At 39.8% G+C, this 22153-nt stretch overlaps 1 protein-coding gene across 2 annotated transcripts in view; it reads left to right on the top strand.

Annotated features, from left to right (window-relative positions):
- Nucleotides 1-208: 208 nt before the first annotated feature.
- The window catches only part of trps1 (trichorhinophalangeal syndrome I), a 97648-nt gene continuing 75703 nt past the window's right edge, over nt 209-22153 (top strand). Inside the window, exons 1-2 of one of the 2 annotated variants that reach the window (XM_043218425.1) lie at nt 209-520; nt 5288-5588. In XM_043218425.1, the coding sequence (XP_043074360.1) occupies nt 5576-5588 (13 nt within the window). In that variant the 5' untranslated portion in view covers nt 209-520; nt 5288-5575. Of the gene's footprint in view, nt 521-3665; nt 4899-5287; nt 5589-22153 lie in introns of those variants that run through there. The other variant, XM_043218426.1, reaches the window with a different exon arrangement.

The following is a 22153-nucleotide window of genomic DNA, read 5'->3' as shown; positions in this document are numbered from 1 at the left end:
GTTTTTGTTTGTTGTCTGTGCTCCGAAAAGAAGTGCGAACCACCGATTGAGAACCGATTCTAGTTTAGATGACTTATCTGAGAAGGTTTCTTCAGTAGTCTATGGCGAAGTTGCAGAGCGGTGCTGGAGCTGTTTTAGTGGTCACTGTCCCTTTAAGAGAGCGCGCTCTAGGGTGGCGCTTTCCTCCGCAAGGGCTTCTTGATATTAATAGTGTTGGTGTCTTGAAACTGACGTAATGCTTGGAGTCTGAGGTCCTGACAAGCGATAACATTTCTGATAAAGAACTGAGATCACTGCAAAAACCAACCTCCTTTTTTCCATCCCAGACTCAGGCGTTTTTACTATTAAACACAGTCTCCCAAGATTTCACGTGTACAGGAGCAATTCGCAATCTTACATCCCCATAAAAAAGAAATCATTCCCCGAGATCAACAAACAAACAACACAAAGACGCTTCATGGCTCACGCCAAAGCTCCACCATCTTTCAGACTGCAAAGACTATTGCAATTTAATCAACAGGTAAGGAGAAAGCGAATCAATGAGCATTGCGATCACGGCAGAAGAACGATGTGAATTTTAGCTGTAGTTCCTGATGGCTTTTAGGGGGAGAATGTTATGTAATGTTGAGAAGGGCGAAGGGATTTGGTGATGAATCAGTTGAGTGCTACTTTGCAATGAAAATAAGAGCACGGCTCTTCGGATTTCGGCGTGCCATTTGGGTTTTGAGGCTAAATTGCAAATTGAAATTGGCGACTTGTTAGCTCCCAGTAGTTGAGAGAAAACACACGAAGAGGTTTTTGGATTACTTTTTCCTTCCCATTTCGTTTCAGCTATTTCGTTCCGTGTTGCAATGCGTTTTGCGCAAGATACGATATCCCGAATGTAGTAATATCGTTTTTCTCTCTCTCTCGTACGTTCAAGCCGCGAAGCGTCTTTTATTTGCATTGTTTATGTGTAAACCGGTCGCGCCGCGCGCTAAAGTAGCTAAACGGCGCATAGCCCAAGTTGTAGAAAGTTTCATTGGTGTGTAGGCTACTGTTTTTGCGTAAATGATGCTTCGAGCTGAATGGCGCTTTCCACACAAACTTCGAAAACTTTCCGTAACTGATGTACGATAAGAAAACGCGTAGGCATGGCAACGCGCTGAACGTTACACTTCATTTTCCACATACAAAGAGGCGCAGGTTGTTTACATGACAGTCTGCGGATCTGAACGGCGCTTTTATCGCTATTTTGCGGTTTTATTCGAAGGCAGGTAGCGAAAATACGTCTTTCTGTCTCATTGCGTTCTTCGAGTCGATGGAGACGTGCGGCAAGTTTCTGAGGAAAACTTTATGAATAGCGGTAACGAGCTCCTGACTGTACGAATGCTCTTTTCTCATTTGGGTGTTTGTTTTTGTGAATCTGTAACTGTTGGGAAAAGCTTTTTTATTTGTTTTAGCGACCGTGTGGACAGCTTTCGCACTTGTGTGTGTTTGGGGGGGCTGTAGTTCACAAAGTTTCTTGTGGCGTGACCGAAGTGGCGTGATGGAGCTTATCACTTTCCAAAAAACTTTTCGACAAAAGTTCAGGGAATTGAAATAACTCCGCGTTAATCCTCTAAAACGAAGGCGCGCGTACAGATATTGTACTTTTTTCTTGGCGTGTACAGTAGTCGTTTTCTCCTTGTCTTCTCTTGTTGGTGTTATTCGTCGGTGGAAACTTTTGTGCGGGACAGGAACACGCTTCCAGTGTTGTAGTCATTTCTAACACGTTTTAACAAGTTATGTGCATGCGTGTGTTCATATCCTATACGTTTTGTAACATTGTTTGTATTTTGAGTTGCTGCAAGGTTCCTCAGTTCTGCAACTGTGGTACTGTTTCCAGTTAATTTGGTTTTACAATCACTTTCACGGTAGAATATCATTAGTACCTTCAAGTGGGTGGAAACGAGTATTTATCTTCAAACTGATAAAATCACCCACACTTCACTTAAATGTGCTGCACTGGAGCGTAACCTGTATCTGATTGTTATGATACAAAATCCCATGTTGGTTCCAGTAGATGAGTTGCGCTGTTTCCTGTAAACTGTGAAAGTTGCCACACTCGGGCAGTCTGGAAATGATATGCTCTCTTTTTCTTTCTGAAATAGTTTGTCGGTAAAAGTTTCTTAATGACAAAGTCTGTGCAGGCAAAAGCGGCTCATCATTTAGAGAAACAGAGAAACTTACAACTACAAACTTAGTTTCATATACAGTCAACAGTGAACCTCAGCTCTGTCGTCAGTCTTTTGCAGTTACATTTGCTTTATGTTAACTTTTTTTTTTGCATTTACGCGACTATTTTGTATTTAATGAACTTTTTCGCCCGCTTTATTGCCGTGCACGACATGGCTCGTTGTCGTTTTACACGCACAGCGACCTAGAGATCAGAAGAAAAATCTCCATCTGCTCGGAATATCATTTAATTCCCTGCGCATCGTAAACACTCAAATATGTGAATTCGTTCTTGCTATGCGTTCAGCGGTTTACTAGATTCGGTTCTCAGTCTGCACAGAAGAATAAGATCCACATGAGTTGTCTGATAAGACGCGTTTGAAGTGATTGAAAAGCTTGAGGTGTATTTGAAATGTAAATGACTCCACATCTGTGAGCTCTTTGGAGAGAGGCAATAGATCAGCGCTGTATAGTCAGGAACTTTACGGCTGACAAATGAATTTGGGCCTTGGTGGAGGGAGAAAGCAGCAGTGGGGGTCTTCCATTTGTTCTTCGTGGCTTCTGAGTTTGCACAACTTCTTTTTGGGCTAACTTCTTGCCGCACTGTGATTTGCCACTTGTGTCCCTGCGGCAGCTTCATGTGGCGTTGGTGCTGTTGAATAAGAAGCCTGTAGAGAAAATAAATTGTAGGGGATATTTTTTTAATGACAGTGAAAGAGAATAGATCGCGCTACCGTATTAAATCCAGGTGTTTGCTCGCAAAGAACATATTGGAACGAGTTGATGACTTTAAAATATCGTCATTTTTTTTTTTACTTTTCATGTTTGCTGCATTCGTATTCATTTGTTGCTCAAAACGATGTTTTGAAAACTTAATCTCAAAGATGTTCATGTTGCTAAGGACATAGTACTTAAATACAGTTTTTTTTTTTTTTTAATAGACTACATTAGTTTTTTTTTTAACATCATTCTCTCTCTTTTAAAACTGATGTTTTAAGAAGCGGCATTGTATTTTTTCCACACCCTATACGAGCGACAGGCAAAGCCGCAAAGGACCATCGCTGCTTTTGTTTTGAAATAACGCATCAATGATTTTATAGAAATTCCTTTTTGTTTTGTTTTTCGTGGTTAGAAATCTCCAAACATGGGAGACAGGAAAATTGAGAATTATTAATTTTTTTTTTTTGTATCCGCCAGATGAAATGCCAAGGTTTACACAGAGACAGCTCTTAATAATTGGTAGCCTTAAAAGCTTTTATAACATATGTTTGATTTAGCCTGCGTATGAATAGCTAGTCTTTTTTCCTCCGGATTTTCAAGAATAAAAGAGCCGCAGTTCACAGAGGTCGTCCCTTGTCTCGTCATACGCTTTTCATCCTGTTTTTAGCAGTGTTTTGAAGTCACTAAATGGCTCTGGATGTGTGCTATAGACTTGTTATGGTGAGTTATAGCAGATATATTGTAAAGACTTGCCATCGTCATGGATTTTCTCACTAAACTTTTACGCAGTATGAACGGATTTGAAGAGAGATAACTAGAAATGTGCATTTGTGAAGTCACTTGGCGGTATATATAAGTGTAACATGGAGAAAGTTTTTGTCATCCAAATTAAGTGCTTTAAATGTAAGTGTTTCTTTTGTTAGAAAAAATCTCGTTCTCTTCCCTTTTTTTTTCTCACACCCTGTGTGGGAATGAAACACAAGGACCTTTGACCTGCGGTGTCATAGCAACCTCCTTTATCCCGTTATAAAAGTATAATTTTAGCTTCTCCATGTATTTTATAATATCATATTTGATGGCTAATTTTTACATGTCACAAACGCAGCTGAAGTGTGTTTAACAGCTCCTCCAGATAAGAGACGGTTTGGGTCTCTGACTCTGTCAGAGCTGTTTGACATCACTTGTTAGGCTAATTATGTGGCGTGTAATATTTTAGTGGTTAGCGTACATCTGGTAAAGTTTGCTGACTGAAAACTCTCGTATTCCCAGTAGAGTGGTAGGTTGCACTGCAAACGAAGAAATAGAAATCGAAGTTCCCCTAAATCTTCGGTCTTACTCATTGACAAAAACTTCCTTTATTTTTTACCAAGAATATAAAAATAACTGACGTGTGTATTGAAAATGCAAGCTAAAGTGATGTGTGACGATAAACCTTTTATTGGTTGGATGTGTTGACATTTTGGCTACGTGTGGTTTTTCAAAGCTAGTGGTTCCCGTTGGGTTAGGTTTTCATATGAACCGACTTTCCTGAACTTTTATACTAAAATTAGAGCATCAGAAAGCACTTGTTTGATTAAAAACACTCGTCTTGTTAGCCTAGCTTTATCCCGCCGCAAGCCTCCGTGCTCGGCTTCATATCAGAAAAGTTTTCAGTTTAGATCTTCCAGCAGTGCCCACTTCCTCTCCTCCCCATTCCGACGAGCTGAGTTTAGTGCGTCCGCCGATCCTCCTGTCCGCCGGCCCCTCTGGAACGTCGATGAGTCAGTTTAGCCGTAGTTTTCTTTCTCTCTTTTCCTTTCTATCGCGGTGTGTGTTCTTTTACCTCGCAAACAGGTTTTCGCTTTTGCTTTTTTCGTCTTTTTTTTTTTTTCCTCTCCATCTCACGGTGGCTGCACGTTCTCCATCTGTGTGGTCTGGAGGCTGGTGCGGTTGACTATTGCTAACCTGACACAGGTTGGACAGAATGAGTCGAGAAAGAAAAGGTTTGTGGGGGGAGGGGGGTTACGGTGGTGGATGCGGGGGGAGTTTTCCTTGAGAATGTTTGTTTTCCTGTTTCCAATTTGGTCGGCCAGAGGGCCCGTACTGTCAGAGCTCCCATTCATGAAACCTGCTGTCAGACTGCCTGAGTACATGACACAGGATTTCTCTCTGCTCTTTTTGAGCGCGTTGCAGTGTCCATGTTGAGCTTTTTCCAAGTTGTTTTGGTAGATCATGCTTTTTTTTTTTTTTTATTGCTTCGTTTGTGCAATTTTATTATGTGATTGTTAATGTGTGGCGATCCTGACTTTCTCTCTTAATAATGACTCAATAAGTACTGTTTACACCGAGCACTTCCTTATTGCTAAACATGTGCGTTTTTGTTTCGTTACAGTGATCGAGAAGAACGGCATGGTGTGGTCACCCCTTGCGCCTAGGATCTTCTGCACCTGTGAGGTCTTCTGAGAAAAGGAAGTACGGGACGGCACATTTCACAAGCGACGCACGTAGAGCGAGTAAACTTTGCGAACACTGTGGGGAAAAAATGGAATGATTCCCAGGCCAGAATGGATGTGGAATAAAGGATACCTCGGAGGGCTCCTCAGGGAAGGGTCTTTGGATACTCTGCCAGCTTTGATATCTGCCTCCCTGTTGGATTTGAGTGTGATAATGCTATAACCCAATGCTTAACAGAGGTATGTATACTTACGATCGTGTGTTACAGCAACGCAGGGATTTCTGGCAGCGTGTGGCATTGTGGTTTTCGATGCAATTCACGTTGCACGTCTTCTAAACTAATACGTAGGATTGACAGAGAAGGACGTGATTCTTGTCGTCAGGTTTTCTGTGGTGTTGTGTTAGGGCGATGTAGCTTTAAAACTTTATTTATGGTAACTTTTAACCCAGTCTTCCTGTAGTTCAGGGCAGTAATCTAGACCGCTAGATAGCTCAAGCTGTTAAAGTGCTTTGATCTTCTGTAAGGCCATCATCCCCTGCTTTGGCGTTTATTACGTGGAACAGTAGAATTTACTGACTTTCTTTTCTCTGACTTTTTTTTTTTTTGACTATCTGTGGGTTTCTCCAGGGTAATAAGATAGGCCACACAAGCAGTATTTTTAAGTCTGTGGGGGCTTTCTTTGAGCTGTACATTTGTGGACCAGGTGATACTGTGGTCTGGTATTCTTCTCTGCCACTGTGTTTGTGAAAAGCTGGACTCGACAGACTTCCTCTCAGGAGATATTTCTGCATCGCATATATATATACATAAAAAAGTGCATAGTAGCACATAGATAAAATGAAGTATGGTTTTGTAGTTTAGCATTATAAATGGTGTTTGATTATGCCACGCAAAAGCTGCTGTCAAACACTGATAGTTTTTTTTTTTACGTGTTTTTGCAATTGTTGTTTTTTGTGTTTTAAAGTTATCACAATGCTCAGCTATTTAGATATGTTATAAATCGTTAAAACGGCATTAAGAGTTATTAGGAAATACTGTTAACACTCCTTTTTGGCTGAGATTTCAATTTTAAAAGCGGTTTGCCTACTTGCTCTGTACCGCACATGATTTTAAGTCTCAGGCTAATGAAGGGTAGAAATGCAATAATCTGAACTTCTGAAAGCGGCCGCATTCTTTGCGGTCTGGGTTGCGAGCAGTAGTCGTTCTTAAATGAGGTAATCTGAGAGTGTGTCACAGTGGACTGTTTTCTCCTGTGCCGAAATGTATAATAAACGACCTGTAACGGCTAGTGATTAGGGGATTCTGCCTATGTGAACGTTGCCACAGTGGAGGTTTCTCTCGTGTGCCCTGCCGTTTCAGCAGATTTGCGTAATGTTAAACATATGCCATCTTCTCCAGTCTGGATTTCAGGGGAAAACCTGCTTGTGTGTGAACACACACCACACTGGGATGGTTGAAATGTGCTTGTGCTTGATTTTTTTTTTTTTTTTTTTGTTTGGTGTTGTATGCGTAGATGTGGGGGTGATTTTGAATGGTGAGATTAACCCCATGGATCCTTCACCCAGAACTCCGACACAGGCTTGTAGGTCAAGGGTCACCTGAGATTCCTGAGTGCTAATACAGGGGTCCAGGGGCCCCTGATGGGGCTTACTAAGTTGTAATGCGTTTGTTCATCTTTTACTTTTTTTCGGATACAGATTGAATTTTGATGAACATTCCAATTTATAGACAATTTTGCCATTTCAGTGCATTTTTAAATACTTTTTAATTTTTATTAATTTAAATAATAAAAAATATATTGGGATGCTTTTATATGAATGTTTACTTAGATTTTGTATTAATTTTGTCTTCTCCTTTCAAACGTGACTTAATGTGTTTCTATGACATAGATTTGAAAGACCCTGTATTTAGAAATGCACATCTAATTCACTTTTAATTGTGTGGATTTGCTTTAAAATTATGCTTGCGACTCAGACTAAACCCATAAATGCTAATTCATGGCTGTTTTTTAGTCCAGCCGACGATTCTTGACAATGATTTACTGATATTACGCATTAAGCAGCATGTGGTGCGTTTGCACTTAAGTATCTTATATTTCCAAAATGAGTATTTTCTGATCTCAGCCCACTTTCAATTGCATCTAAACTAAAGTATAGGCTTTACTTATGTCCATATGCTTAAAGGTTCAGCTGTTACGCACTGGAACATCTCTTTGACTCGCATGCCCGTTTTTGGGTATAAACATGGATTTATGCCGTGAGTTAAAGCTTATGCTTATTACTTGTACCTTGCTTTGTATAATTTGGTTGAGTTATGGTGGGGAAATTTGAGTGGTCTGCATAGTTCTCCAGTAGGTGCCTGCGTGATGTATGGCATGCCAGTGTGCCGAGGGAGGCAGACGGCCAAATGTTTTCATAATGTTCATTTAAAAGTCTGATCATTCGCCTCCACCGTTTCTCGGTTTTTCAGCGCGTATAGAAATGTTTGACGCAGCAAGACTTTAATCAGCAGCTATATAGTACTCAACAACCACTTGGTTACTGTTGATAAATATAAAGGCTCTAAGAAAAAGGCTTTTCATTTGCAGGTAAAAAAGCATTTAGGAAGTTGCTGTAATACATTTTTAAAGTAGTTGATTTTTTTTTTTTTCCCCAGACGTGGAATTAGCATGCAAGCATGAACTGGTTGCCACTGCAGTGGAAATTCCACATCTCTATGCGTTTCAGGCCTGCTAGATAAACAGCAGAGCCTTTGCAGACTGAGAGGTGTCGGTCGTGAACGCGCCTAATGAGACTCGCTAGTTTGACTCCCAATTCTTGCCTGTAAGAATACGGTAAGCCGGGTTATTACAGACTTTTGAGATAGTTGCAAAACGGCGGTAATGAGAGAGGACAGAGGAGCGAACCTGCTGGCAAACGGCGAGGAATGGCCCGTATCCTCCTGCCAATTAGCCTGATATTCTCCACTCGTATGGCACCTCCTTGCAATAACCCCGAACCAGCACCGAACTAATCTAATTAGATCGAGAACACAAAAATGATCCCGGACCACTGGCAGTACGCACAATAAGGGAGCAATTTATTCTCGCGTGGTGTTAAAAAAGGAGGGAACGGTTGAGTGCAGGCCTGTTGTTTTTAGCGGATTGTTTCCGCGAGGCCTGCTCCATATGGTGTTGGAGAGGGGGGAAAAAGCCCCGGAGAAGGGGGTAAAGAACAAGGGGGCAGAGAGCCTCTGCGAAGCTGCAAAAACAAAACTTCTCCAGTCAACCCTCTCTAAATTAAAGGGTAATGCCGAGCACACCGCACACTCAGGAGTTGTTTGTTTAAAAAGCCAAACTGCATTAATCAACGTCTTCATCTTCATCGCTAACAGCATGATTAATCTGCTGTTTTTCCCTCCCTGCCATTCTTTTTTTTTTTTTTTCTTTCTTTTTTTAAAGTAATTGCCAATCCAATGAGCAGCTTTGACAGAGTGCTCCTGACCACATTGTTCACACATTGAGTGATGCCTGCACAGCATCAGTGCGCAGCAATATTATGCTTTTGGTTCAAAGCCCAGGTTCAGTTGAGTAGTGTAATGCAGATCGTATTACTTGTTTCAGATACAATAATGCAGCTACTTTAACCTGCAATAACTCTCTGCAACATTTGCGATCTTCTCCCCTCAGACCCTCTCAGATACACCCTGTCGGCCAGCCTTAACGTAGTTGAATGGTGCCTGGAGGCCATTGACAGGAGCCTCATGTATCCTGGCCGTGTCTTTGGCAAACACAAACAGTAGCCTTCTAAAGATCTCTCCATTTGTTTAGAGGAAGTCCCAGAGGCTCGTTACACTCCCCAACCCCCTTCTCTTGTGGCTATCAGATGTTTATCCTCTACAAGGAGGGCAATTTACAAATGTAAGTGTTGTCACAACACAGGAGGAGACAAAAGGCGTCACGTCAGGCAAGGATGCACCTCAGTGTAAGAGCGCCATTATTTTGCAGATTAGAAGGGTTCAGGTGTGTGTGGGAGCTTCTCTTAGTTTCACGTTGTGGGGAGGACTGAGGCCGTCCAGAGTGGCACAGCTACTGTTTGCTGTGATTTTGGCTTACTCCGTTGCACTGAAGTTCAGGTCTCTCACATGTCCAGAGTCTGTACTTGACCATCTAAGATAGCTTTAGGTGTAATCAAACTTCAAATTACGCTGTTGAGATTTTCTAATAGGGTTTTTGATTTTGAGTATTAAAATATGTTATTCACGGTGTTGGGTAACTTTTTAAACTTTAAGCAGATTGAACTTGATTTCACACGTTAAGCTTTACGTTTGCACCTGAACACATGCTGCTTGTGCTCTGACTAGCTTTTAAAGTGCTGCAGCACAGTATTATAATTTTTGTTTTTTTTTACTATTAACTAAAAGGCAAAATTAAAAGAATGCCGTCATTTACTCCCCTCTTGTGTCACCCAAGTGTGAATGACATTTTTTTTTTTCTGTTGAACGAAATGTCTTTTTGTTTCCAATATTCTTCAAAACATCGTCTTTTGTGTTGAGAAGAAACAGTTATACAATTTTACAACAGCGAGGGGTTAAATCAATTATTTGAATTTTTGGAATATTATACCTGTAGTGTCGCCCATATGTTACACAGCTTTCAGAATCATTGCACTGCAGTCCTTTTCACACAGCTGTCTGTCATAGCTAATGTCAGTTTCAGTCTAAACACATTTAACGCCACAGGACTTAAATCGCAGGTCAGGTCTAGATATTTAACCTGCTAACTATCACTCATCCATCAGTGATGCATAAGCTCTTCTTTCAGATTGCTTCTTTGATAATGCAAACATGAATGAGAAATCTTTTCGTCCCAGATTTGTTGCCAAACGCTAATAGGTAAAAGTAAGAGCAAAATCAGGAAAAAACGCATAAGGCTGTTAATATTGGCACGTCCACAGTGATGAAAAGTTAGGGTAGTTTATACATGTAGTAGAGGAGTAAAAAAAAAAAAAAAAGGAAAGAAATTAATATTATCTAATATTAAAAAAAATGGTTTGAATCATGTACGTGTAGAAGTTCACCTCACGAGCCCTTTCATGTTTTGGTCATATGACCAGTGGAATACTACTCATTTGGTTACCTTCCCGTTATTGCATGCTTTTGCTCGTGGACAGACCTTAAAAAGCAATCTATGGTTAATGGGCGCAAAAAAGTAATCACAAGATTTTTTGCATATCTTTCAGGCATAGCAAACCAGACGCTAACTGTCTGTGGTCAGACTTCGGCCTCAGATAGGCATCAGGCTGGAGGACAGAAAGACAGGAGTGGGTCCACTCTGTTAAACACAACACTAGTGTGTCCTGCAAGCTCCCTCTCCCCGTCTCCCAGACTGAATTCTGCTGGCTGCACTTCGTCTTTGTCAGAGGAAGATATAGAATTAGTAGCTTACCAGGCACCCCTCCCCTCCCCATCACTAACCCGCACCATCCCATAACTCTTCTGGCAGGCCTAAGGAGCTGGTTCCTCATCTGTGGAGGCCGCCACTCTCAACACCTATTATGGTCAATGGGCCTGAGTCCCTGTCAGGGCCTGCTGCCTTTTTGATTCACCACTCGCCTCGGATTCCTCTCCAGGTCGCCTTCTTTTTTCACCATGTCTTCGACTTCCAGATAGGAGATAAAATATCCATAAACAGCACTTGAAAGAGAATGTAAATGTTTATAGGCTTCCTGCAAGACTTATCTGATATTGTTCTTATTTATACGTCGGGGCTGGTTGACTTGGAGGCGGTCAGGACGGCCGAACTGGAGCCAAGCAGCTTTAAGTGCTCCTTCGGCTCGGCTTTGCCAATTGCGGCATGGGGGGGAAGATTTAAGCGGACAGTTGGACGGTGGAGGACCGAGCCAGTGACACCAGGCTGGAAAGAATGCGGTAACAATATGATTTGCTTCAGCACGTCCTGAGTCCTGCTACCTAAATTTCAATCCAATGTAGGGCATTATTTGGGCAGTCAGATGGGTCTTTTCTCGCCTATTTGGCAGTTTTGAATGTATCTTGACCTAGCTGGCAACAGCCTTATTTTAGGCCCACTTTTTGCTCACGCTTTTTTCTTATTTACCAACATTTCAGATCTGTTTCAAATGATTGTCTCTCTATTTTATTCAGAAACCCCAACTTCTCTAAATTCGCACTCCGTGACCAAATCTGACACCCTACTTTAGCACTTTTCTGGCACTAAACAGCGCTCGGATTTCCCATGCAGTATAGCTATGCCATAAATCTGCGTGCTACGACCTGCATGCTATAGCTAACTGGGGCGATGACTCTATAGGAAGCTGTTGAACGGAGAGAGCCAGGCGCTTGTGTAGGCGTCGGGATTGGATTTGTCAATTGTGCTGATATGTTGAGGGTGATCCGAGCCCCAAGCGCTCCACTCAAGGTAGAGAATTATTGTACAGAGGCTAAAACGTAAAAGCTCTCTAGCAAACAGTCATACTCTTGCGTGCGTTTACATGCACTTGCATGCACAGGCTTTAGTCATTTTATTGAGAGGAAATGTGTAATATTTGCACTTATACGGATACACAATTGCAGTGAGTCCAATTATGGCACTCTAGCACAGTGAAAACCACATATGCGCATACAGGCATTATCACCTGACCTTTTTTCTGACAAAGACATTGCTACAGAGGAAGAAAGGAACTCAGACGAAGTCCACAGCTCATGTAGGAACCAGGGGTTGCAAGAACCCAAGGTTGACGTATCAAAATTTCAGTATTGTTGAAATTTTCTTGTTACATGAAGAAATTAAATATAGCTTCCTATATCACAAAGCCTCCAAGTAATCAAACATCAAAATATATTTAAATATATTTGTATATATTTCATATATTTCATAATAATAATAATAATAATAATAATAATGCAATAAATAATTACTTATTGGGATGATTTACTTTGATTCTAATTTTGTGTGCATGACAAAATTGTATCATTCATAATGACTAGAAACATTTTTGAGATGCTGTAAAATGATATTATATTTTTCTCAAATGTTTAATCACATGACTTTGAAGCACATCTTAGAATTTATTTGGTAAATGTGTTTCCATCGCAGTGTGTGCCTGTGGTTTTGTTGAATAAAAAACGTATCCACCTTCAGCGAGCATGTTGGCACATTTTGTAAACCATTCAAATCTTTGCTTTTGCATTTTAATGCAATTTCCCAAAATTTGCATAAAACTATGTGGGCAGAAACTCGGCTACTTTTGTGTTCTGTACCAAACTGAGTACAGTCATTTGCAGAGAGATCAAATTGATCTATTTTTTAGCAACATTTTACTAGCTACTTACTATTTTAGTCAGCACTTCAGCACTTTTGACATCTCTATCTCACAGTATTGTTATCTCTCTAACATCGCAGATGATCAAGCTCTCAAATCCTGCAGGAGTGTTCCCGTCTCGAGCAGGCCACGTTCACCCAGCCTAATGATATGTGGCCTACTTCTCATGGTAAAAAGGCAGTGTGACAGACAGTTTGTGTTATAGATAGCGGTGACTTCAGACCTCTGCGTGTCTAAGGTATCATCTCCGTCCTCAGCTTACTTCAGCCGTCTTGTTTGGGGTGCCCTTTCTGCTAATAGTACGAATAGCTGGAGACCAAGTCGAGAGCAAGCGAGGTAGCATATTTTTCTGCCTTCGGGTCATCTTTCTCCAGTTTTTGATTTCTCTTCATGAGAAGTTACGGTACTTTTTCAGTCACAGCGAGTAAATATTAGTGCACCGCCGCACAGAAATTTGTTCTGCTTCACTAAGCGTAGAATGAGGCAGAGTTCCCATGATGAGAGAGACAGGCAGGTACGTCTTTGCATAAGGATCACAGATGGTATCAGAGGGTGTGGTTGTTTCTATCAAACAGCTCTGATGACTAATCAGTCCCAAGGCTATATGGCATTTGAAAGAAGAATTATTGTGCTAAGCAAATAGAGGAATCTTGTACAACCAGTGTGGTTAAACTGCTTCCCTTTACATAGAAAATACCATACAGCGCATATGACTTGATGCTCTCGTAGGTTGGTCCTTCTTTTGTCTCGGCAGTGGTGAAAAAGCTGAAATGTGTTTATTTAGGCAGTTCGTAGCGTCCCAGGTAACCTAGTTTGTGTGCAGGGGTGGGGATACAAACAACAAGTAGCGACTAACAAAGAATATTGTCTGTGTGAGGAAGGTTTATTTGAACTATTTGTGAGCTACACGCGTTCAAAGGCCCCGTCTGTAGCTCGGTGCTAAGCTTCAGCAGCTTCTGTAATGTTCAACAAGACAAATCTCAAGGTTAAAGCCCTTATTGGTATGTTAAGCGAGTCTTTCCAAACATGATTATGCGCAAATATTTTGCCGCAGATGTCAGGTGACATACCTGACTTTCTCAAAGAGTGCTTAACTGTGGCTAATCGCGTCTGATCACGTTTGGAAGCTCTCCAGAGAGGCAGCAGAGTGACTAATATAACAGGCCTAGCTGTCACCAGGATCTGCCTCTGGTTGTGGTTCTCCGGGCAATGTGATAAAGATAATGGGTTGTTTTTTTTTCTTCCCTACAGTGGCTAGAAAAGGTTTCCTCAGCAAGTGACATTTTGTAAACGATGTGGCAGACTCCAACCTTTGGCCTTTCACATTCAGCCAAACCAGTGTCATATTCTTAAAGGGATGTTCAGTACAAGTTAAATTGTTTTTTTACAACATTAAAGTAAATAAATAAAATATACAATATCTATTTGAAATGCAACTAATAAATCTTAATTTAATAATAATAATCTAATAATTATTTGTGATTACATAAATGGAATTAAAAATCAGGTTTATCTAAAATGTCTTTGCATGTATTTTATGAAAGTTTACAGATTTTAGATGATTGCGATAAAAGTACAAATAACGATTTACTTCTTCACAGAAATGGTTAATTAAATATTCCTGTTATAGTGTTTTCATGCGTCAAGTTGTGCCTGTTCTTTTGCATGTTTTTAAACTTGGAGACAAATTTGAATTATTTTCTGTAGACAGAGCTTAACTTGACTTGAACCCGGAACATTCCTTTAACTTTGACTCAAACGAAGACCCCACGCTTTGAAGTTTATTTTCAGACTCGCATGCAAGATATTGCTTTAAGATTTCCGTGTGATACAACGCGTATACTTTCAGTCATGTTTTTTTATTTAGTCAAAGAGTTCCTCTGCATTTTCTGTTTGTTTTGTGGAAAGTCAGGTAGTCGGTTTAAAATGGCTAGAGTCCTATAATGAGATTGTGAGTGTCACTTTAGAGAAGCCTAAGGTATGTCGCAACGTTTTGTGCTTTTAACTCAGAGGGGAAATGCATCTCAGGCTGTGGTTTACTGTTGGTTTCACACTGTAGCTGCAACGGCTTGCTTTGAATGGTAAAAAATATCATTGCAGCACAGGAGGAGAATCGGCTTTATTTAAAACTTTCTACCTGTTCAACTTTCTTTTTCGTCAAACTCGACGTTCAATCATCTCGACTCGTCTGAAATCTCTGGATATCTTATCTCAAGGTGCATTTCAGAGTGACTCCACGTTGGTGGGCTGCAATCAGCCGTTTCCTCCTGGGTAGGACATCGGGGAGATGTCAGCTCGTAAAAACCTCATAACCATTTCAATCATCAAGGTGCAGAGAAGGAAATTAAAGCTATTGTTCTGCCTGCAGGGCCATTTTAACTGTCTGCTAGTCCTTCATGGGAAAGTTAAAAAACATCACAGAGCAGGAGCTGTTTCTGCTACTCCATAAACGGAGGCGCGTGAAAAGAGAAGAGCGGCCCAGCGCAAGCAGAGCAGGGGGAGAACTGAGGAACCCGAGCAGAAGTGATTTCTCATCAGTGCCTCGGGTAGCACATTGTGCAATGAACAATCACGTCTGACTTTTCCTGTTGCTTAATAAATATATATTTTTAGATGGGTACTAACTACAGCGCTGCTGGAAGTGTCACATGTGGTGTGACTTGATTTCTGAACTGCAGAATTTTGAATTTCACTCGAGATTGCTTGCGCGGTTTGGCTGCTAATTAGTGGTGCTGGTTTTATCATGGCTTTTATTCATTTTTGATTGTTGACTTGCCACTTTTTACGAAGATTATTCAGCAATTCAGAAAGTTTCCAAACTGCATTCCAAAATCGAAATGCAAATAAGAGATTATGTTTTGCATAAAGAATAATTACTAAATATATGAAAAAAATATATTATATTTATGTACATTTAAAATGATCTTTGTTTTTTTTGTTACTTTATTGTCAGCACAAATATTTCTTGTTTTCAAAGCATTTTTTAATCTTCATAATCTTTAATCAGAATGCCTTAGCTTGCTCTTCATCTGAAACAAATTTCCTTTTCTGCTGATGTCTCTTGAGTCACGTTAAGCAATAGCACAAAAGTTCTTTAGGCAATGTTTTTGCATATCCTCATTTAATCTGGGTAATTTCTAGCATACAATGGCCACTGTTCTCCATCCACGCTGTTCCTAACGCTTAAGTCCTGCCCTCATTTATTAAATGTTTTTTCGTTAAATGTCCTGTTTCGCTCGGACATGTCACATTCTGGAAGTCAAGCACGTTGCAACCGGCAGGTCACGTAAACGTGAAAAAAAAAAAGCAGCCATTTCTCAGGTCCTTTAAGTTCCATGAGGTCTTTCTTCCCATCTGTCTCTCCTTTCTTTCTTTCTCTCTCTCTCTCTCTCTTCACACGCACGCGTACACGCACACTCTCACACACGGTGGCGTTGGCGGAAGCCTGTTATCTGCAGTTCTCTCTAGAGCGCGTGATCCCTGCCCCTCTCTGGCAGCTCGGGGCCTGTGATCACAGGAAGCTTAAGGGAAGCAGTTGTTCTCTGTTGTCTCCGGTTCTAGCGTGCGCTGATTGAGTGCACAGAGGCCAGGTCATTCAGACAGGGGCCTCCGCTCCTCCCCCTCCCCGATTCCTGACTGGAAGGCCGATTGGGGAGACATTTGGGCAAGACTTGGTAGAAAGTTCTTTTTTCCTGTTGTGGTGCAATGGCACTCTGGCCAGAAGGTTCTGGGTCTTGCAAATTAAGCAGGTAGTTGTGAACAAGGCGTCTGTGTGTTAGAAGGTCAAGTGCTAATTTAAACATTTCTGTCTGATCACACCTTTTTCTTGGAAATTCAAAGGTTTCTGGTTTGAGGTTGACCAATATTTGCTGATATTTAAACTAAGTTTGAATATTTTGTAATAACGTTCAGCAATTTTTGTAGAAATTGTTCAGTTATGTTAAAGTCGACCCTTAAAAATATTTTGTAATTATTAAAATAATATGTAGTTCATCACTACTGACACTTTATTTTATTTTAATATGCATTGAATAATAATAAAATAAAATAAAAATAAATGAATGAATAAATAAATAAAACAAAAAAAGGCAAAGAGGAAAAGTAATAGAAATAAACTCAACTTTATGCCATCATTTTGGCATGGCATTTTGAATATTTTTCTGTGTTATACTGATGTGATAAAGGAATTTCTGTTATACTAACAGAGGCTGCTTTTATTTATTAAAAATAATTTTAAAATTTTATTATATTTTAAAGTAAAGATTTTTAGTTTTACTATTCTACTATCAAAATGTGATTTATTCTTAAAAAGACACAGCTGGATTTTGAGTAGCCATTGCTCCAGTGTCACATGATCCTTTAGAAATCATTCTGATTTAGTGCTCAGAAATCATGGTGGAAACCATTCTAGTTTAAGAATGCTTAAAAAAAAATTGTTCAAAGAAATGAAATATATTTAAAAAGGGATTTTTTTTTTTTAATAATAAACTCTTTTGTCCTTTTTTATAATTTTATGTATCTTGCATAATAAAAGTTTAATAATATAATAAAAAAAAAAGAAATACAAATAACCAAATGGTTACGTAAGTAATATTAGCAAATATTTAGCATTTTAACACAAGAAGCATCTACTGGTAAATTAGTATTTGAATATGGAACCATATAGCAGTTTCCTCTATATTCAAATGATGTGAAACTTGTGAAGAAATAATATGATGAAATATTGGGATATCTGTCAAGTGCGTTTTGGTCGAGTGCAACAGGTCCACATGTTCTTCAGTTTGACTTTAGTTCAGTTGATTAAGAGAAGAAGGGGAGGGTGGGGGGTGAGTTTGGGAGGTGGGTTAAAACCTTGCCAACATTGCCAAAGGCAACAGTTTTTGGTGTTGTTTCTTTGATGTGAATGAGTTCTCATGAATAAACATGAAGGGGGGTTGTGTTGGTTGTATTGTGTACCGTTGACATGCCACGTAAAAAAGGGAAAAAAAGTCACAGAGAGGCAGTTAGTCACGGGCCCTTCTTATTGAGCACGTCACCCTTTCACAAGCTGCCTCATGGAAGGAAAACAGGGGGTGAAGAGAATTATGGGAAAAGCTCTTTATTTTTGACATGCCAACCCCTCCTCTCTCCTTACTCCACAAACACACACTCTCTCTCTTTCTGACGTTTCTCTGTCAGTTTTGTACTTTCTCTCTCTCTCTCGCATGCTGAAACGACACATCGCTTAAGGTGAGGGGACTTCCTGTCTCAGAGTCGTATATGAGTTGTATGTTTCCAGGCTGGATGATTCCACCACAAACACGTAGGAATGAAATCATCCCCTGCAGGTCTGTCAACTTGAAATCTTCCGTTTAATGCGCAACAGTCATTTTGTATGTAGATAAAGATTTAACAAGGTACAGCAAACTATTAATGAAGGCTGATGAGGTATGATTTTTTGAAACACGCTTTTATAATTTTATGCAGAGCTTTCCATATCTGTTTTTGTAACTCCAGAATCATAAAACCTGGCTATCTCTACAGGTTTTAACGAGGAACGCCGTAGTCTTTTCTTCAAGTGCTCTTTGCTATTATTTTTCCTTTTTGCATGCTGATATTTCAAAGCGAGTGGAATATTGGGCGTAGCACAGATCGGCGTTCCCGGACATCTGTATGGAGACAGATTTTGGCAGTCCACGCCTCCTTCAAAGGCCTTAGTGTTGCAGTGGCAGTATTCGTTTTTTTTTTTTTTTTTTTTTTTTTTTTTTTATCTTCTTCCTCTCTCACTTTGAGGATGGGAGGAGATTAGTATGCCGTTCCATACACGCACACACACCCTCTGAAGAAAGCCCTGTGTTCTGGCAGGCCTGTTGATTTATTTCAGTCTCTAAAGATGTCTCCTCACTTCTTGTTTACATTAAAGGTTGAATCCCTTGTGAGAGGCTGCCTACGTTCCGCACTTTCTCGTTTGATATTCAGCTCTTTCTTGTAGAATCAGTATCCTGATTTTTTTTTTTTTTTTTTTTTTTGCTGATGACTAGATGCTGCTTAAGAGGAACTGAAAAGATGAGATCATCGAAAAGAGATTACGGTTGCTATGGTAATAACGTTTCTTCATTTTCAAATGACATGGTAACGTGATGTTTTCGCCACTGGACAGCAGCATTAGAAACATGGGACTTGAAGTTAACTGGGAGTGCAGCATATGGTGCCAAACCGGAAATGTGTGCTATTATACAGACGTTTCTTATAGAAAATACATAATTGTTTCATTGTGTTAAAGACCCTGTGAACTTTCAAAACCCTATGGGTTTAAGTCCATCTGTGTTAGCTCTGATGACAAATAGTGTACTCCTAAAAGTTGGCAAAAGTTTTTTGCTACCATATTAATTTTAAATATTAATTTTAAATTATCTATCTATCTATCTATCTATCTATCTATCTATCTATCTATCTATAGATAGATAGATAGACACCTGCAGCTGACTAGCTGCAAGTCACGATCTATGTCTGTGACATAACTAAAGCCTGTTGGCTATTTGATAATTTAAAAAAGAAACATTTCCCTTTGATGTCTTCCTGGTTTATGTCAGTGATAGCTAAAACTAAAAACAAACTGTTATTTTTTTTCTTTAGAATGTTTTGATTGTTTTTGTTGTCTTCTTTTGATTTTTGTTTACTTTGGGCTCTTTCTTTCTTTCTTTCTTTCTTTCTTTCTTTCTTTCTTTCTTTCTTTCGTTCACATATATTTGTAACGTAATGCATATAAAGTGTTTTGGTATTCAGTTTTTTTTTTTGCTTTGTTTTGTCTCAAATAAATTTTTTTTGGTTTTGTTGATTGTTTGGTTTGATATGCTCCATTTTCTTTCTTGTTATTCTTAACCTGTCTTTGAGTGTTTTATTTTTATTTTGGTTGTTTTGCTTTGTTTTTGTTTTGTTTTTTGCTTGTTTTTTTGTTAATGTTGTTTTCTTTGCTTTCATATGCTCTTCTTTCTTTCTTTTTTTTAAAATTCACAAATCAAATTTATTTTTTTAATTTTTTCAACATAATGCGTATAATGTGTTTTGGTATTCAGTAAGAAGCCCGAGGCCATGTTGTCGTGATGCCATGAAGACAGAGCAGCCCTGCTGTCTCTAGCTGCCTGTTGCATCCTCAAAGTCACTTATTTGCGGCACGAGTGCTACTCTTTCTCTCAGTTTCTATGGAAATGCCTGCTCACTTGATTGGCTGTTCCAGATTGCACAGGAGATTTCAGTGTTTTGCAAACGGACCAACAATAGTGGAAGCAAATAAAGTAAATTGAAAGTAATTAAAAAGTAAAATTCATAGAATTTCTTCCCAAAGCTTACGATGCTTTTATCTGCTGCTGTCAGGATTTCTCTTAATCAGTATAATTGTACATTTAAATTTCTTTACTCTGACGTTCAAGGAAAGAAAATCCATTTTCAGATGTATGGCATAGAGAAATGTCCTGCATCTGAAGAAGAAAAATAGAGCACTTAAATGAAATTGACTCGGTGTCACAGCTTGGTAGTTATCTTGCTTTAGAGGCAATTATTTCTTTGCCATGTTTTAGCCCAGGGTCAAATTAATGTGACACACAGCCGCATGGTTCATATGTGAAAGTGTGTGTATCACCCGATTTGGGGGGTGGATATGGGTGACGTGAGGTGGGGGGCCACTGACTCAGAGCCCAGTTCCTCCTCTTGACATTTCGCTTTAATGATAATTAATTGCACTGCTTCTATCTAGCATCTCACATATGTGTTTTCCATAGACCCTCCGCATGCTTGAAACTCTGCTCCACAGACAGTAATGTGATTTATTCCTAATGTTACAAACGAGATTAAACTCCTCTGCAAGATGGATCGGGGTCCTTCGAGTCCTTTCTCACCGCAAAAGTCTGCGGTGGTGACATCATAAAGGATAGGAGGAATAATAAAGGAGACGGTACAAGGTGGGATTGTGGGATGGCTGGGGGAACACTTTTATGACGTCTCGTTCTTAGACGTGACCGCACACACATGGTATGCCTGACGGATCCGAGTTGTGGCTAATTGCCATGTGTGCTGTTGAATATACCATTGTTAGAATGGAAGGCAGGGCCCGTTTCATTTTAAAGTGATGTTTTTCTAGCCTTTTTTTTTTTTTGGATGTCATTCTCCTTTTGTAGCCCCAAAAACTTGCCTATCGGTAAATCCCAGAACATGCAAGTAAAATCAGACAGAAACACAGTTCTTTATTTGAGTTTGATAAAGTTTAGCTCTGCCGTTGCTATGATCGTACCAGTTACTCATTTAGAAATTAATTCCTCCACACTGTCTTCCAGCCATGACGGAAAGCAATTAGAGCGTATAGTTTCTCTCTCTCCTTTTTTTTTTTTTTTGTCTATTGCTTCAATTTATGATGCCGGTAAATAAAGGATGCAAAATGAGTCTCATCATTTCGGATCTTGGGGAACTCAATATTCCGCCTGACTGATCCACGGCGTGTGTGCCCGCGCAACTGCTTTAGTATTTATATGAGGGAGCGTCAGCCTGCGTGTGTGTGTATAGGGTTTGTTATTTAAGACTTCGGTCAGATCCACCCCCCGACGGATTGAAAGCACAGGCCTGAATTATGAGGGGCGGTTTGGGTAATGTATTTTTAATAAACTGACTTTCTGGGTGGAGAGCTCGGAGTGACCCAGGCTGCAGCGCTCCATGGGGTCCTCCAGCTGTGTGTGTGAATCTCCGCTCCCATGTGATCCTCCTGGGGGCCGCGATGTAGAGAGGATTACATCTGAACTCGGAGTGAAATATTAAGGGGCAAATGTCTGGGACCAAAATAAAGTAGCTATGGGCTGGCTTAAGTAATTGGCGGTTTGTTCAATTTAGTCAGGAATGGCTTGCTCGGAAATGAAAATTCTGTCGTTATTTACAAATGTTGTCCCACAACAAGTTTCTTTCTTTTTCAAAACGCAGACATTTTAAAGATTGTGCTGGTGGCTATGTTTCATGTAGCTGAATAGGCAATGAATCTTTAAAAATTCAAAAAGAACGCAGATTCCATAAATGCATCATACTCCATATGATAAAAAAAAAGTGTACAAAGTTTGAGGATTAGATGGTGCAAGACTTTTAGCTAGAGCTTGTTCCATAAGTCCACAAGTTGCTGTCCTCTGACAGATTCAAGTGGATGAAATATATACTTCAAATAATGTGTTTGATATATCGAATATTATTATATTGAATGATACATGTTTGTGAAGACATTGATTACAGTTCAAACGGTGCATGTGCTTTTTATTTGTCTGTAAGTTACTTAAAGACTGTATACTAATCTTCAGTCTGAGGCTTGCAGATTTGACCTGGATTTTTCTTTTTAGTAGTGTTGAATTGAATCCTTAGTAGAAGCCAGCACAGTTAGATTTGCTAAAGTTAATACACGTAGCTAACTGTTAATTTAATGATGTCTGTCAACATGCTGTATAAATACTGTCCAAAACTGTCAATAATAATGTGT

The sequence above is a fragment of the Puntigrus tetrazona genome, chromosome 19, assembly GCF_018831695.1.
Source record: "Puntigrus tetrazona isolate hp1 chromosome 19, ASM1883169v1, whole genome shotgun sequence".
In the NCBI taxonomy this organism is placed as follows: domain Eukaryota; kingdom Metazoa; phylum Chordata; class Actinopteri; order Cypriniformes; family Cyprinidae; genus Puntigrus; species Puntigrus tetrazona.
Note: the sequence above shows the minus strand (reverse complement) of the source record. Positions and strands in the feature narration are given on the sequence as shown.